This window comes from Ranitomeya imitator, chromosome 1 (assembly GCF_032444005.1).
Source record: "Ranitomeya imitator isolate aRanImi1 chromosome 1, aRanImi1.pri, whole genome shotgun sequence".
Taxonomy (NCBI): domain Eukaryota; kingdom Metazoa; phylum Chordata; class Amphibia; order Anura; family Dendrobatidae; genus Ranitomeya; species Ranitomeya imitator.
In genome coordinates this window covers 448819855-448837827 of record NC_091282.1, presented here as the reverse complement: position 1 = coordinate 448837827, position 17973 = coordinate 448819855, and the positions used below count along the sequence as shown (strand labels likewise).

At 43.9% G+C, this 17973-nt stretch overlaps 1 protein-coding gene across 1 annotated transcript in view; it reads left to right on the top strand.

Annotated features, from left to right (window-relative positions):
• The window catches only part of ERMP1 (endoplasmic reticulum metallopeptidase 1), a 68993-nt gene extending 51693 nt beyond the window's left edge, over positions 1 to 17300 (top strand). Inside the window, exons 13-15 of the mRNA XM_069764374.1 lie at positions 9152 to 9267; positions 9559 to 9722; positions 16196 to 17300. Coding sequence (XP_069620475.1) covers positions 9152 to 9267; positions 9559 to 9722; positions 16196 to 16360 — 445 coding nt within the window. The 3' untranslated portion in view covers positions 16361 to 17300. The remainder of the gene's footprint in view (positions 1 to 9151; positions 9268 to 9558; positions 9723 to 16195) is intronic.
• The last annotated feature ends 673 nt before the right edge of the window (positions 17301 to 17973 follow it).

Below are 17973 nucleotides of genomic sequence, written 5' to 3'. Positions count from 1 at the left end.
CAGCTTATTCCTGTACTGAGCGGTCACATGGTACCTCATTACAGTAATGAATATGCGGCTCCACCTCCCATAGGGGTGAAGCGCATATTCATTACTGTAATGAGCGGTAACGGTGACCGCTCAGTACAGGAACAAGCTGCGGCACTGGGGAACCAGGGACTGCACAGCGCCAGGAGCAGGTGAGTATAACGGGGAGGGGAGCGCTGCGCGATATTCACCTGCTCCTCGTTCCGGGCGCTGCTCCGTCTTCAGCATCTTATGCAGTGACGCTCAGGTCAGAGGGCGCGATGACGTGTTTAGTGCGCGCCCTCTGTCTGAACGTCAGTGCAGAAGACGCTGAAGATGGAGCGGCGCCGGAACGAGGAGCAGGTGAATATTGAAAGTGCCGGGGGGCCTGAGCGACGAGAGGTGAGTATGTGATTTTTTTTTTTTTCTTTTTTTATCGCAGCAACAGCAAATGGGACAAGTGTCTGTATGGAGCATCTTATGGGGCCATAATAATAATAATAATAATCTTTATTTATATAGCGCCAACATATTCCGCAGCGCTTTACAGTTTAACAGTTTCAAACACAAAAGTCATAAGTAACAACGTTAACAATACAATAATTAAAGCAAAATAAGACGACCCTGCTCGTGAGAGCTTACAATCTACAATCTACAATCCATAACGTTTGTGCAGCACTATATATGGCAAGTGTCTGTATGGGGCCATAATCAACGTTTGTGCAGCACTATATGGGGCAAGTGTCTGTATGGGGCCATAATCAACGTTTGTGCAGCACTATTTGGGGCAAATATCTTTATGGAGCATCTTATGGGGCCATAATTAACCCCTCTGTGACCTTAGACGTACTATCCCGTCGAGGTGCCCTGGGCTTATCTGACCCTGGACGGGATAGTACGTCATAGCCGATCGGCCGCGCTCACGGGGGGAGCGCGGCCGATCGCGGCCGGGTGTCAGCTGCTTATCGCAGCTGACATCCGGCACTATGTGCCAGGAGCGGTCACGGACCGCCCCCGGCACATTAACCCCTGGCACACCGCGATCAAAGATGATCGCGATGTGCCGGCGGTGCAGGGAAGCACCGCGCAGGGAGGGGGCTCCCTGCGGGCTTCCCTGAGCCCCCCGCAGCAACGCGATGTGATCGCGTTGCTGCGAGGGTCTCCTCACCTCCCTCCCTGCTCGAGCCCCGGATCCAAGATGGCCGCGGATCCGGGTCCTGCAGGGAGGGAGGTGGCTTCACAGAGCCTGCTCAGAGCAGGCACTGTGAAGGCTGCAGCGCTGCATGTCAGATCAGTGATCTGACAGAGTGCTGTGCAAACTGTCAGATCACTGATCTGTGATGTGCCCCCCTGGGACAAAGTAAAAAAGTAAAAAAAAAATTTTCCAAATGTGTAAAAAAAAATTAAAAAAAATATTCCAAAATAATGAAAAAAAAAAAAATATATTATTCCCATAAATACATTTCTTCATCTAAATAAAAAAAAAAAACCAATAAAAGTACACATATTTAGTATCGCCGCGTCCGTAACGACCCGACCTATAAAACTGTCCCACTAGTTAACCCCTTCAGTAAACACCGTAAGAAAAAAAAAAAAAAAACGAGGCAAAAAACAACGCTTTATTATCATACCGCCGAACAAAAAGTGGAATAACACGCGATCAAAAGGACAGATATAAATAACCATGGTACCGCTGAAAGCGTCATATTGTCCCGCAAAAAAAGAGCCGCCATACAGCATCATCAGCAAAAAAATAAAAAAGTTATAGTCCTGAGAATAAAGCGATGCAAAAATAATTATTTTTTCTGTAAAATAGTTTTTATCGTATAAAAGCACCAAACCATAAAAAAATGATATAAATGAGGTATCGCTGTAATCGTACTGACCCGAAGAATAAAACTGATTTATCAATTTTACCAAACGCGGAACGGTATAAACGCCTCCCCCAATAGAAATTCATGAATAGCTGGCTTTTGGTCATTCTTCCTCACAAAAATCGGAATAAAAAGCGATAAAAAAATGTCACGTGCCCAAAAATGTTTTCAATAAAAACGTCAACTCGTCCCGCAAAAAACAAGACCTCACATGACTCTGTGGACCAAAATATGGAAAAATTATAGCTCTCAAAATGTGGTATTGCAAAAAATATTTTTTGCAATAAAAAGGGTCTTTCAGTGTGTGACGGCTGCCAATCATAAAAATCCGCTAAAAAACTCGCTATAAAAGTAAATCAAACCCCCCTTCATCACCCCCTTAGTTAGGGAAAAATAAAAAAAAATGTATTTATTTCCATTTTCCCATTAGGGCTAGGGTTAGGGCTAGGGTTAGGGCTAGGGTTAGGGCTAGGGTTAGGGCTAGGGTTAGGGCTAGGGTTAGGGCTAGGGCTAGGGTTAGGGCTAGGGTTAGGGCTAGGGTTAGGGCTAGGGTTAGGGCTAGGGTTAGGGCTAGGGTTAGGGTTAGGGCTAGGGTTAGGGCTAGGGTTAGGGTTAGGGTTGGGGCTACAGTTAGGGTTGGGGCTAAAGTTAGGGTTAGGGTTTAGATTACATTTACAGTTGGGAATAGGGTTGGGATTAGGGTTAGGGGTGTGTCAGGGTTAGAGGTGTGGTTAGGGTTACCGTTGGAATTAGGGTTAGGGGTGTGTTTAGATTAGGGTTTCAGTTATAATTGGGGGGTTTCCACTGTTTCGGCACATCAGGGGCTCTCCAAACACGACATGGCGTCCGATCTCAATTCCAGCCAATTCTGCGTTGAAAAAGTAAAACAGTGCTCCTTCCCTTCCGAGCTCTCCTGTGTGCCCAAACAGGGGTTTACCCCAACATATGGGGTATCAGCGTACTCAGGACAAATTGGACAACAACTTTTGTGGACCAATTTCTCCTGTTACCCTTGGGAAAATACAAACCTGGGGGCTAAAAAATAATTTTTGTGGGAAAACAAAAAGATTTTTTATTTTCACGGCTCTGCGTTATAAACTGTAGTGAAACACTTGGGGGTTCAAAGTTCTCACAACACATCTAGATAAGTTCATTGAGGGGTCTAGTTTCCAATATGGGGTCACTTGTGGGGGGTTTCTACTGTTTAGGTACATTAGGGGCTCTGCAAACGCAATGTGACGCCTGCAGACCAATCCATCTAAGTCTGCATTCCAAATGATGCTCCTTCCCTTCCGAGCCCTCCCATGCGCCCAAACGGTGGTTCCCCCCACATATCGGGTATCAGCGTACTCAGGACAAATTGGACAACAACATTTAGGGTCCAATTTCTCCTGCTAACCTTGGAAAAATACAAAACTGGGGGCTAAAATATAATTTTTGTGGAAAAAAAAATATTTTTTATTTGCATGGCTCTGCGTTATAAACTGTAGTGAAATACTTGGGGGTTCAAAGCTCTCACAACACATCAAGATGAGTTCCTTAGGGGGTCTACTTTCCAAAATGGTGTCACTTGTGGGGGGTTTCTACTGTTTAGGTACATTAGGGGCTCTGCAAACGCAATGTGACGCCTGCAGACCATTCCATCTAAGTCTGCATTCCAAATGGCGCTCCTTCCCTTCCGAACCCTCCCATGCGCCCAAACTGTGGTTCCCCCCCACATATGGGGTATCAGCGTACTCAGGACAAATTGGACAACAACTTTTGGGGTCCAATTTCTCCTGTTACCCTAGGGAAAATACAAAACTGGGGGCTAAAAAATAATTTTTGTGGGAAAAAAATTTTGTTTTATTTTTATGGCTCTGCATTATAAACTTCTGTGAAGCCCTTGGTGGGTCAAAGTGCTCACCACACATCCAGATAAGTTCCTTAGGGGGTCTACTTTCCAAAATGGTGTCACTTGTGGGGGGTTTCAATGTTTAGGCACATCAGTGGCTCTCCAAACGCAACATGGCGTCCCATCTCAATTCCTGTCAATTTTGCATTGAAAAGTCAAACGGCGCTCCTTCCCTTCCGAGCTCTCCCATGCGCCCAAACAGTGGTTTACTGCCACATATGGGGTATCAGCGTACTCGGGACAAATTGGACAACAACTTTTGAGGTCCAATTTCTTCTCTTACCCTTGGAAAAATAAAAAATTGGGGGCAAAAATATAATTTTTGTGAAAAAATATGATTTTTTATTTTTACGGTTCTGCATTATAAACTTCTGTGAAGCACTTGGTGGGTCAAAGTGCTCACCACACCTCTAGAGAAGTTCCTTAGGGGGTCTACTTTCCAAAATGGTGTCACTTGTGGGGGGTTTCAATGTTTAGACACATCAGTGGCTCTCCAAACGCAACATGGCGTCCCATCTCAATTTCTGTCAATTTTGCATTGAAAAGTCAAACTGCGCTCCTTCCCTTCTGAGCTCTCCCATGCGCCCAAACAGTGGTTTACTGCCACATATGGGCTATCAGCGTACTCAGGACAAATTGGACAACAACTTTTGAGGTCCAATTTCTTCTCTTACCCTTGGAAAAATAAAAAATTGGGGGCAAAAATATAATTTTTGTGAAAAAATATGATTTTTTATTTTTACGGTTCTGCATTATAAACTTCTGTGAAGCACTTGGTGGGTCAAAGTGCTCACCACACATCCAGATAAGTTCCTTAGGGGGTCTACTTTCCAAAATGGTGTCACTTGTGGGGGGTTTCAATGTTTAGGCACATCAGTGGCTCTCCAAACGCAACATGGCGTCCCATCTCAATTCCTGTCAATTTTGCATTGAAAAGTCAAATAGCGCTCCTTCCCTTCCGAGCTCTCCCATGCGCCCAAACAGTGGTTTACTGCCACATATGGGGTATCAGTGTACTCAGGACAAATTGGACAACAACTTTTTGGGTCCAATTTCTCCTGTTGCCCTTGGTAAAATAAAACAAATTGGAGCTGAAGTAAATTTTTTGTGTAAAAAAGTTAAATGTTCATTTTTATTTAAACATTCCAAAAATTTCTATTAAACACCTGAAGGGTTAATAAACTTCTTGAATGTGGTTTTGAGCACCTTGAGGGGTGCAGTTTTTAGAATGGTGTCACACTTGGGCATTTTCTATCATATAGACCCCTCAAAATTACTTCAAATGAGACGTGGTCCCTAAAAAAAAATTGTGTTGTAAAAATGAGAAATTGCTGGTCAACTTTTAACCCTTATAACTCCCTAACAAAAAAAAAAATTGGTTCCAAAATTATGCTGATGTAAAGGAGACATGTGGGAAATGTTACTTATTAAGTATTTTGTGTGACATATCTCTGTGATTTAATTGCATAAAAATTCAAAGTTTGAAAATTGCGAAATTTTCAAAATTTTCGCCAAATTTCCGTTTTTTTCACAAATAAACGCAGGTACTATCAAAGAAATTTTACCACTATCATGAAGTACAATATGTCACGAGAAAACAGTGTCAGAATCACCAGGATCCGTTGAAGCGTTTCGGAGTTATAACCTCATAAAGGGACAGTGGTCAGAATTGTAAAAATTGGCCTGGTCATTAACGTGCAAACCACCCTTGGGGGTAAAGGGGTTAATGTTTGTGGAGCATTATATGGGGCAAGTGTCTGTATGGAGCATCTTATGTGGCCATAATCAAGGTTTGTGCAGCACTATATGGGGCAAATATCTTTATGGAGCATCTTATGGGGCCATAATCAACATTATATTGGGCAAATGTGACTATCGAGCATCTTATGGGGCCATTATTAACCTTTATGCAGGATTATATGGGGCATATTTTAATATGGAGCATATTATGGGGCCCATCATAAACTGTATGGAGCATTATATGGGGCTCCTGATTCAATATGGATATTCAAAAACACTTAACCTACTGATGTCTCAATTAATTTTACTTTTATTGGTATCTATTTTTACTTTTGACATTTACCAGTAGTAGCTGCTGCATTTCCCACCCTAGGCTTAACCCCTTCATGACCAGGGGATTTTTCGTTTTTCCGTGTTCGTTTTTCGCTCCCCTCCTTCCCAGAGCCATAACTTTTTTATTTTTCCGTCAATTTGGCCATGTGAGGGCTTATTTTTTGCGGGACGAGTTGTACTTTTGAACAACATCATTGGTTTTAGCATGTTGTGTACTAGAAAACGGGAAAAAAATTCCAAGTGCGGTGAAATTGCAAAAAAAGTGCAATCCCACACTTGTTTTTTGATTGGCTTTTTTGCTAGGTTCACTAAATGCTAAAAATGACTTGCCATTATGATTCTCCAGGTCAGTACGAGTTCATAGACACCTAACATGACTAGGTTATTTTTTATCTAAGTGGTGAAAAAAAATTCCAAACTTTGCTAAAAAAAAAAATTGCGCCATTTTCCGATACTCGTAGCGTCTCCATTTTTCGTGATCTGGGGTCGGTTGAGGGCTTATTTTTTGCGTGCCGAGATGACGTTTTTAATGATAGCATTTCGGTGCAGATACGTTCTTTTGATCGCCCGTTATTGCATTTTAATGCAATGTCGCGGCGACCCAAAAAAAACGTAATTCTGGCGTTTCGAATTTTTTTCCCGCTACGCTGTTTAGCGATCAGGTTAATACTTTTTTTTAATTGATAGATCGGGCGATTCTGAGCGCGGCGATACCAAATATGCGTAGATTTGATATTTTTTTAATTGATTTATTTTGATTGGGGCGAAAGGGGGGTGATTTAAACTTGTATGTTTTTTTTTATTTTTTTCACATTTTTTTAAACTTTTTTTTTTAACTTTTGCCATGCTTCAATAGCCTCCATGGGAGGCTAGAAGCAGGCACAACGCGATCGGCTCTGCTACATAGCAGCGATCTGCTGATCGCTGCTATGTAGCAAAAATGGAGGTGTGCTGTGAGCGCCGACCACAGGGTGGCGCTCACAGCCACCGGTCATCAGTAACCATAGAGGTCTCATGGACCTCTATGGTTACAATATACAAGCATCGCCGACCCCCGATCATGTGACGGGGTCGGCGATGACGTCATTTCCGGCCGCCCGGCCGGAAGCGGTGGTTAAATGCCGCTGTCTGCGTTTGACAGCGGCATTTAACTAGTTAATAGGTGCGGGCAGATCGCGATTCTGCCCGCGCCTATTACAGGCACATGTCAGCTGTTCAAAACAGCTGACATGTCCCGGCTTTGATGCGGGCTCACCGCGGAGCCCTGCATCAAAGCAGGGGAGCCGGCATCGGACGGTATAGTACGTCCGATGCCGGTAAGGGGTTAAACTCGAGTCATTAAATTTTCCCAGTTTTTTTGTGGCAAAATTAGGGGGGTCGGCTTATACTCTGGTCGGCTTATACTCGAGTATATACGGTAATTAAAAGGTAAAAATGTAATTCTTCTTTCTTCACCGCTCAGTGGTATAAAATTCTGTGAGGCACATGTGGTGCCAATATGATCAGTGCACCACTAGATTAATTCGTTGGGGAGTATAGTTTGTAAAATGAGGTCACATATAGGAGGTTTCTGTTGCCCTGGCACCTCAGGGGCTCTGCCAGTGTGACATGGCACCCTCAAACCATTCCAGCAATATCTGAACTCCAATATGGCGCCTCTTCCCTTCTGAGCTTTGCACTGTGCCTCAAAAGTAGTATTCGCCTACATATGGGGTATTGGTGTACTCGAGAGAAATTGCACAACAAATTTTATGGTGCAACTTTTTTCTCTTACTCTTATAAAAATGTAAAATTTGGGGCCAAAATAACTTTTTTGTGGGGAAAATGGGATTATTATTTTTTTTATGTGATTTTTTTTATTTTATTTTTTATTTTCACAGCTCAACTTTATAAACTTCTGTGAAGCACCTGGGAGTTCAATGTGCTCACTACGCAAATACATTCCTCGAGGGGTCTAGTTTCCAAAATGGTGTCACTTGTGGGGGGTTTCCACTGTTTAGGCACATCAGGGGCTCTCCAAATGGGACATGACATCCGCTAATGATTAAGAAATTTTACATTCAACAAGTCAAATGACGTTCCTTCCATTTTGAGCCCTACTGTGCGCCAAAAGTTTTTTTCCCTCATATTTGGTATCGGTGTGCTCAGGAGAAATTGCACAACAAATTGTATGGTGCAATTTCTCTTGTTACCCTTATGAAAATGCAACATTTTGTGCTAAAAATACATTTGTGGGGAAAATGTGATTATTATTTTTTTTTTACGGCTCAACATTATAAACTTCTGTGTGCTCACCACATATCTAGATCAGTTCCCTGAGGGGTCTAGCTTTCAAAATGGTGTCACTTGTGGGCGATTTTCACTGTTTAGGCACATCATGGGCTCTCCAAATGAGACATGGCGTCCGCCAATTGTTCTAGCAAATTTTGCACTCAAAAAGTCAAATGGTGCTCCTTTCGTGCTCTGTCGTGCACCCAAACTGTGATTTTCTCCCTCATATTGAGTATCAGTATGCTCAGGAGAAAATTCCCCACAAACTGTGGGGTCTATTTTTTCCTGTTACTCTTGTCAAAATAAAAAAAAAATTGGATCTAGAATAAATTTTTTGTGAGAAAAAGTTAAATGTTTATTTTTTTCCCCACATACCTAAAATTCCTATGAAGCACCTGAAGGGTTAGTAAACTTCTTGAATGTGGTTTTGAGCACCTTAAGGGGTGCAGCTTTTAGAATGGTGTCACTTTTGGGCATCTTCTTTCATATAGACCCCTCAAAGGTTCTTCAAATGTGATCTGGTCCATAAAAAATGGTTTTGTAAATTTTGTTGTAAAAATGAGAAATTGATGGTCAACTTTTAACCCTTAGATCTTCCTAACAAACAAAACATTTGGTTACAAAATTGTGCTGATGTAAAGTAGACATGTGGGAAATGTTACTTATTAAGTATTTTGTGTGACATATCTCTGTGAGCTAAGGGCATGAAAATTCAAAGTTGGAAAATTGCGAAATTTTCAAAATTTTTGCCAAATTTCCATTTTTTTCACAAATAAACGAAAGTCATACTGAAGAAATGTTACCACTATCATGAAGTACAATATGTCACGGAAAAACAATGTCAGAATCACTGGGATCCGTTGAAGCGTTCCAGAGTCATTACCTCATAAAGGGACAGTGGTCAGAATTGTAAAAATTGGCCCGGTCATTAACGTGCAAACCACCCTTAGGGGTAAAGGGGGTAAAGAAATGTGAATGTATTGATTTGGTAATTTTGGATCAAATCAGCTGAATTTTTTTTTCTCCTCAACAGAAAAAATTGGTACATACCTGCTGCTCATCCTCCAGTCTCCAAGGACATGGATTTTAAACTGGAATCCAAAGAAGAAATGCCGTGGGGTGCTGTACGTCTGAATTTTGAAGTTAAAGGTGAGCACCTTGCTCTTTTTTTTTACATAATCATATAACATAATTAAAACAGAGTTTTAACAGAGAAAAGAAAAAATTGGCATGATATGGTGTCTAATAAAGTTGTATTTTTATATTTATCTTATTCAGTAGATAATCTTCAGTAATTCATTTTAGATACCAACTCTTTACACCTGTATAATAGCAGACATATCATGCACAGTGTAGGTCATTCTTAACTGAAGCACTTATTTCTGATGCCAGTGTAAATATACACTTTGTTCCACATACAAAACTGTTTCTCTCTGGCAGGACCCAGTCATATCACAGTGTACATCCGTCCACATGAAACGTCTGTGCTGTCCAGCTGGTCACTGGGTGATGGGATTCCAGTATCCAGCAGTGGAGGAGACTACTTTATATATTATTCCCATGGCCTTCAGGCTCCTGCATGGAAATTCTGGATTGAAGTTAAGGTAAGCAGATGGGTCTGTCCCATGTCTGATATGTTATGCAATGCCATCTATGAGACCCAGAAGGGTCGGTCCAGCGGATGGCACAACAAACATCAACGGGGATGGAAAAAGGGAGAGGAAGGCCCTAACAATAGGGAACGAGGGATGGGGCACCTCCTAACACAACCTGTGCCTATCCCTAAGCTACCCTAATGACCTATGCGATTCCCCCACGCCACCATCACGTGCCTTGTCCCTAGGTATCACCTCACTAAACCCTTGCTAGTGCACTGGCCAGCAAGGACATTAGCCTCACCACTGGGACACTAGCCTCACCACTGCAGATGGTGTAAACACAGGGGATAGTGACAAGCACGAGACAAACAGGGAAAATATACAAGTAACACAGAAACTAGACCCCGAACTTCACAGAAGTGGCAGATTCGGCACTGACACCAGAGAGCTGCCACTCCAAGGCTGGTCTACCATAGAAAACTCTTATTACCAACAGTCAACTGATGTTTCATGTGACTATTTAAAGGATGTTGGGAGTGGTCACCACCCACATCAGCTGACCAGCAACACAGCAGCTTCCAGCAAGGAAACTGACATTAACCACTGCTGGCACGAAAGCAAAAAACAACGTTTAAATTAAAGCAGAGCAAGAGGTTTTCCTCTTTTCCTTTGATAGAATCCAATCCTATTCTGGGAGAAAAATACTTCAGCTAGCCAACATTGATAATATGCTCCTGCAAATAAAACCTGTTGGTATTAAATGAACTACATGCATTTTTAGAACATCTCTGCAATGGGATTTCCATGGTGAAAATCTGCATATCATACCCACAAGAGAAATTGACATGTTGTGGATGTCAAATATGTACCGCAGGTCAGTTTACACAGTGTGGCATAGCTGTGATTGCAATCCAAAATAAAATAAGTGTTGGTCTTGGGCAAGCTATGTGTCCAAGGCCGATTTAAGAAAACCTGCTCTGGACTTAAATTTTTTAAACAGACTACAGGATGGTAGTGGGGCAGTCGGTTTCCTTCCCGGACGGATTTTCTATGTGTCCTACGGCCACAGGTTCCTTGTAAAAACCTCTGTTGGGTGTGTCAGTTTGGTTTTGCAAGTGTGCAAGCAAGGCAAGCAAAGCCAAAAGGCCTGGCACAAACAGCGTACACGGCGGTGCAGTCGCCCACGGCAACCAGGTCTCAGATATAGACTGTCTTGTTTCCCGGCTGCGATCTGGAGGGTATTGTGTGCTGTGTATTTTCTGTGAGTTGGACATTAAAACACGTTTTGCTTTGAACTTTGCTGGGTCACTGCCTCATCACTGCACAGTGTGAATACCACTGCAACGCATATGGTTGGAGATTGTGGGAAGTGTGAACTGAGGCATACCCCAAAGCGTGCTGCATGTCAGTAATTAAGCCTGCAACGCTACAGCTCAAGCCTGCTGACGAGATGGAGGAGCTTTTGAAGCAGTTGGTCCTCACTCAGCAGCGACAACAAAAGAGCAGCAGCGATGCCAGCAGGAGCTGCAGCAACAGCAGCAGGAGCAGCACCAATTACAGCAGACCAATAACCTGTTGATGCAGCAGATCGCAGCTATGCGAGAGGTGGCCCCACCAGCAACCGCAATCCGTTCTGAGGTTTGGTATAAAGTTCGGTCAGCCTTAAGGAAGATGAGTCCTGAGGATGACATGGAGGCCTTCCTCACGGTCTTTGAACGCACTGCAGAGTGGGAGAGCTTGCCAGCGACCCAGTGGGCTGAGGTGGTGGCCCCGTTCCTGACGGAAGATGCCTAGAAGGCTTACCTGGATCTCAGTCTGGACGATCAAATGGATTGGCAGAAGCTGAGAGGTGAGATCCTTGTCCGACTATGGTTTAATACCTATGTGCGGGCTCAGCAGGTGTACCAGTGGTCCTTTGCAGAGTCTAGTCCCGCCAGGTCTCAGGCAAAAAAAAAATAAAAATTCTGCAACCTGAGACCTTAACCCTGCTCCAGATAGTAGAGAGGGTGGTGGTCGACCGGCTGGTAAGGGCTCTGGCAGCACCCATACAGCGGTGGGTGGGGCAAAGGGACCCAGGCGGTATACAACCACTCAGGACTTTGTGTGGGACACTGCTCCACTTCGGCTGTCACGTAAGGCCTCTCCAGCCCAGAAGACGGGGAAAAGTCCTCAAACCTCTCTTTGGGGCTAACCAGGACCGAGCCCGAGATAAGGGGTAACCCGAAGTGAGGGTGACAAAATTCCCCTAAAGCGACCCCGAACTATAGTTGTGCCCAGCGATTAATTGTTGGCGGTGCCAAGGGCCCGGACATGTGGCTGGCAACTGCCCCCTGATATCTGAACCCATGAACTGCGGGTATACTCGCTGTGTGTCTATGTATGCCCAGCCAGTCTGTACCTCCACTACAGGCACTGCCGACAGCGAGCCCCAGCTGTGCCAGATACTTGTGAATGGGTACCAAACAGAGGCTCTCCTGGATTCGGGGAGCTTAGTGACAACTTCAAAGGACGGAAAGTGGAGGTGATGGGTATCCATGGGGAAATCCGAGAGTACTCGACCGTGGAGGTTATTTTTTCCACACCGTGTGGAGACATCAAACATGTGGTGGGAGTGGTAAAGACTTTTCCATATGGGACTGTGTTGGGAAGAGACTTGCCCCTGTTCTGGTTCCTGTGGGAGTCCAGGTTTAACCCTCCCAAGGTAAATGTTGTTCCGGGCGCAAAACCCGAATATCCAGTGTCAGGGGATAACCTGCCATAGGGGTCGACAACCTAGGGACAGAGTGTAACCCTGATAGATTTCCCCTGAAGATTTTGGCAGGAAAGGTTGAGGAGACCCCACCGAACCCCGAGATGCAAATGTCTCCCTGTAAGTTCAGGACAGTTCAGATCCAGGGTCCCACTTAGAGACGCACGTTTAAAAAGAAAGCCTGAAGGAACCGAGAATGGGTTGTCATGGAGGCGACTACGGTCGTATCCACGGGGAACCCTCTGGCACCGGCCAAGGATGTAGCCGGGGGTCAGGTTAAAATGAATAGAGCACTCGCTAATCAGCAGCGACGGGAGGCTCTGGTTCGGGTGCGACGTAATACAGATGTATGCCTGGAGCTGCTGGGGCAGAACGCGGTTATCCAGCATAACATAGTCACCGAGGCACAGGTAAGGGTTTGGAGGAAACAGTACCAAGTGCCAGAAGCCAGGTACTTAGGCTATGGGATTAGCTGCGTGGTTATCAAACCCCAAATAAACAAGGTCGAGGCCACCCAAAACTGGCCAAAATCTACTGTCAGTCAGGAAAGTAGATGTGTCTTCTGCAACAGAGAGAGGGTGAAGTGGGCGGTCACTTAACAAAGTGTTGAGGAGAAACGCAAAGGGGAGGAATGCTCGCATCAACCGATGGTTCGTGTCCCTACAAAACTTTGGTTTCTCAGTAGAGAGTCGGGCAGGGAAGTCACGGGGACATGCGGATGCCCTTTCATGCGTCCCTGTGTGGTAGTGTTCAACCCCACAGGTTGGAACAGGAAGTGGTATGTGAGGCAGTGATTGGTGTCATATGCGAGGGTCTCTGTGTCCCATTACAAACCCCCCCCACCCCCACCCCCACCCCCAGAGGTGTATTGAGGTCATGGGAGTGCATTGCCGTCACAGGCATAGCTGTGATTGTAATGCAAAATAAAAGTAAGTGTTGGTCTTGGGCAAGCTATTTGTCCAAGGCACATTTAAGAAGACATGCTCTTGGATTTTATTTTTTTAAACGGACTACAGGATGGTAGTCGGGCAGTCCGGCAGTCCGTTTCCTTGATGGCCGAGTTTTCCATTTGGCCTACGGCCACAGATTACCTTGTATAATAAAAAAAAAAGCAAAAAAAAAAAACCTGAAGCAGGGGGTTGGGTGTGTCAGTTTGGTTTTGCAAGTGTGCAGAGCAGAAGGCTCTGTAGAGCTCCACCTGTGTAAGGCAAGCCAAGCCAAAAGGCCTGGCACACACAGCGTACATGGCGGTGCAGTCGCCCACGGCAACCAGGTCTCAGATGTGGACTGTCTTGTTTCCCGGCTGCAATCCGGAGGATATCGTGTGCTGTGTATTTTCTGTGAGTTGAACGTTAAAACACGTTTTGCTTTGAACTTACTTTGCTGGGTCACTGCCTCATCACTGCACAGTGTGGGTACCGCTGCACTCAAGAAATACATTACCATAACCGCTATCAGTAGAGGAATACATCACCAGAACCACCAACAAGACAGAAATACATCAAGAGAAAGACTAGCAGTAAACAAAATCAGCAACAGAACCAGCATCAGTATATAAATACAGCACCAAGCTTACTACAGCAATCGATTGTAATGCCAGGAGGTCAGCTACATATACAATTGTACATCGCATGAATGTACAATCTCCCAGTATGTCCTTAAAAATGGTAAGGAGATACTGGGAGTAGTTCCAGTCACCACCAAATGTGAACCATACAGGAACCAAAGCACTGATGAGATGTAGTAAGTACCACAAATAAATATCTACATCCAGGTACCTTTTATAGATGACATGGTCTTTGATTGCAGTCATTCACTTTCTTTCCTTCTCCATCCTGTCTAGACGCCATGATGACTTTTCACATCCACAGCTCATTTCTGCAGACTTCAGTCTTCTCCGGTCTTCAGCAGCACACCCTGACGCAGGGCCCTTTAAAAATAACAGTATCATTGTAATGCTATTGAATAATGCCCCTGTACACTTTTCTCCCTAATACTGTTCCCTCACACAATTCCCCTCCATACTGTTCAGTTCGTATCCCAGCTACACATACTGTCTGCTCAGACATTCCCCCCTGCTCATCAGTATTGAGACAGGTCTCTTCTCACATTCCCTCCTTCCTATACGGTCTCCTCACACCCCACCCTGCCCATACTGTCTACTAACACATTGCACATTCCCAGCCCCCCACCCATACTGTTTACTCACATTCTCCCACATTGACAGCTGGCTAAAGGTACCTTCACACATAACGATTTCTTTAACGATATCGTTGCTTTTTGTGACGTAGCAACGATATCGTTAACGAAATCATTATCCGTGACAGCGACCAACGATCAGGCCCCTGCTGGGAGATCGTTGGTCGCTGGGAGTGATCAGGACCTTTTTTTTGGTCGCTGATCACCCGCTGTCATCGCTGAATCGGCGTGTGTGATGCCGATCCAGCGATGTGTTCACTGGTAACCAGGGTAAATATCGGGTTACTAAGCGCAGGGCCGCGCTTAGTAACCCGATATTTACCCTGGTTACCATTGTAAAAGTAAAAAAAAAACAAAAAAAAAAAACAGTACATACTCACATTCCGTTGTCTGTCACGTCCCCCGTTGTCAGCTTCCCGCACTGACTGTGTCAGCGCCGGCCGGCCATAAAGCAGAGCACAGCGGTGACGTCATGACGTCACCGCTGTGCTCTGCTTTACGGCCGGCGCTGACACAGTTAGTGCGGGAAGCTGACGCCGGGGGACGTGACAGACGGAAAGTGAGTATGTACTGTTTTTGTTTTTTTGTTTTTTTTAACTTTTACAATGGTAACCAGGGTAAACATCGGGTTACTAAGCGCGTCCCTGCGCTTAGCAAGCCGATATTTACCCTGGTTCCCCAGGGACTTCGGCATCGTTGAAGACCGTTTCAACGATGCCGAAGTCTTTCCCCTGATCGTTGGTCGCTGGAGAGAGCTGTCTGTGTGACAGCTCCCCAGCGACCACACAACGACTTACCAACGATCACGGCCAGGTCGTATCGCTGGTCGTGATCGTTGGTAAGTCGTTTAGTGTAACGGTACCTTAAGAAAATGGCCAATTCCCACTCTAGGGGGTGGCAAAATGTAGTCACCTCGGAGACATTTCGGACCCCCACATCAGGTGGCCCAATGGTGCCTCTCAGCTGCCTGCCCACCTAGATACACCCCTGGGTATCCTAGTAATTTCATTAGAGGCAAATCTTGCAGATCTATACATGGACCAGTCACATCTGTGTATTTGTGGGAAGATAAACCATGAATCAAACATGTACAGTTCACGCTGCCGGATGTTATAGTAGTATTGTTGCTTATACAGTATAACTTTTCAGACATAAAGGTGGCTTTACACTGTGGTCTTGGGTCAGCCAAACTAAACAGTTTGTAGCACCTGATAATGACAAAATATCAATGCATAGACCTAAAGTGGTCTTCCCAGGATTTACAATTGCAGCTTTCTGGCTAGTGGGGGTATGACTCGATCTACTAAAATGTATCTGTGCAGCATTTCCCTAGACAGCGTGTGTCCACAGGTGCTGCTGGTAAATCGGCCCTGAGGAGCAGTGAGGATTCCGCTGATCAAAAAGTGACATCAAAGCAAATTCTTTTGGTGATGTAATAAATTCTTTAGTTAATGTTTACATCCCTAATGGGTACTCTTGCTGTGTCTGGTGTATGTTATATACCATTGACTTTTTGCTTTTTCTTTTCCAGGGTTCAGATGAAGATCTCGATGGAATAGTTACTGTTGCAGCAGCTTCTCATTTTTTCTTTGGGGAGGATCAGCGCTCCCCTGAGCTTGACTCCTTACTGCAGAGGTTCCCAGACTGGAGCTTCCCATCCAGTTGGGTCAGTTCATACAAGCAGTATGTGTATTGATGTCTTTCTGTGCAGCATCACTATAGTGCTATGTGCATGTACCATGCCAACGACGGTGAAAGAGCTACGGGAAAAGCATTTGCATTATCTATACCCCTATAATCACAAGTGGACGATGGCAATTCTTTACTACGATTCCGAGGGAAGCGGGTCATTTTATAATCGTGAAAACTGCACTGAATTTTCTAGAGGGATGTGGAAAAATAATTATGAAATTACTGAACTGGATATGTATTATGAACTACGTTCATGCACATAAGAACATTATATCTGGACTTTTTAAAATGCTCATACTGGATTATCCCTTTTTATATAACATTAATGTGGTCTAATTTAATGTTACTTGTGCTGCCCGTGTTATGTCATGCTCCGTACTTAGTCCTAATGGTCCCTGTGCAGCGTCTCACCGGCTGCCGGTGTTGGTGCTTGCATTGTCGTGCGCTCTAATACATGGAAAGATGGAGTTTTCTTACCTGCAAAGGGACTCGCTACCTAATAGATTGTTGAAATCCATCCTGGAGGCAGAACACAAAAAAGTACTTGAGATCTTGCACTGCAGCTTTATTTTAAAAGGACATGTCGGCTCTCCTGACTTGTTTTTTTTTTTTCATTATATAATTGGTATGCCTTTCTTCTGGCATTACTCCTGCAAATATATGAATAAAAACTGTAAGCTCCTATCCTTGTCGGAGGCATGTCCCTATACAGACCACTGATCAATCAATGCCGATGTCATAGATGCACACCCTGTTATTGGGGAAATGCAAAATTCCAGTTGTCAATTCATACATTTTAGGAGGAATTGTACCATGCAGAGTCATAAAACCCATTGCTCCAGAATTGTCTATAATGTCAAGATTGTCTTAAAAATATATTTAAAAAAAAAAAAACTATATCCTGAATATTCTAATCAATAAAAATACATGGACGTTTATTTAAATCATTCTGTCTGCAGCAATTTTTCACAATCCACTAATTCACTGCTATTATTTACTAAAAAAAATGCCACCTACACCAGGTTGTGTATCAATAAAATATTCTTTTGCCTTTTTAGTTTTTTAAATTTCAGGTCGATCTGGATTTTAATTTAATTTGCTCAGCTGATGAATGAATTTCAGTGTTTTCTAAGGCCACGTTCACACATTCAGTATTTGGTCAGTATTTTACATCAGTATTTGTAAGCCAAAACCAGGAGTGGAACAAGTAGAGGAAAAGTATAATAGAAACATCTGCACCACTTCTGTATTTATCACCCACTCCTGGTTTTGGCTTACAAATACTGATGGAAAATACTGAACGTGTGAATGTGGCCCATGGGTGAGTTCCCGCAATGAGCATTCAATGTGTTTTTAATTATGCCAATTTTTGCTGTGCAAATAATACAGCATCTTGCAGTTCCAGTTTTATAGAAATCTCACGCACACTGCTCTTTTTATTTTCGACAGCATAAACTGATATGCGGCGGATTTATAACTTGCACCGCAGGTCAATATTTCTAACGGCAAATATTCGTTTTGTAGATTTTCGTTATAGACTTTAATTAAATGAGGAAAATCTGCAGGTTAAAAAAACGCATTTAATTCACATGTGACTTTATCAATAAAATTTTAGTA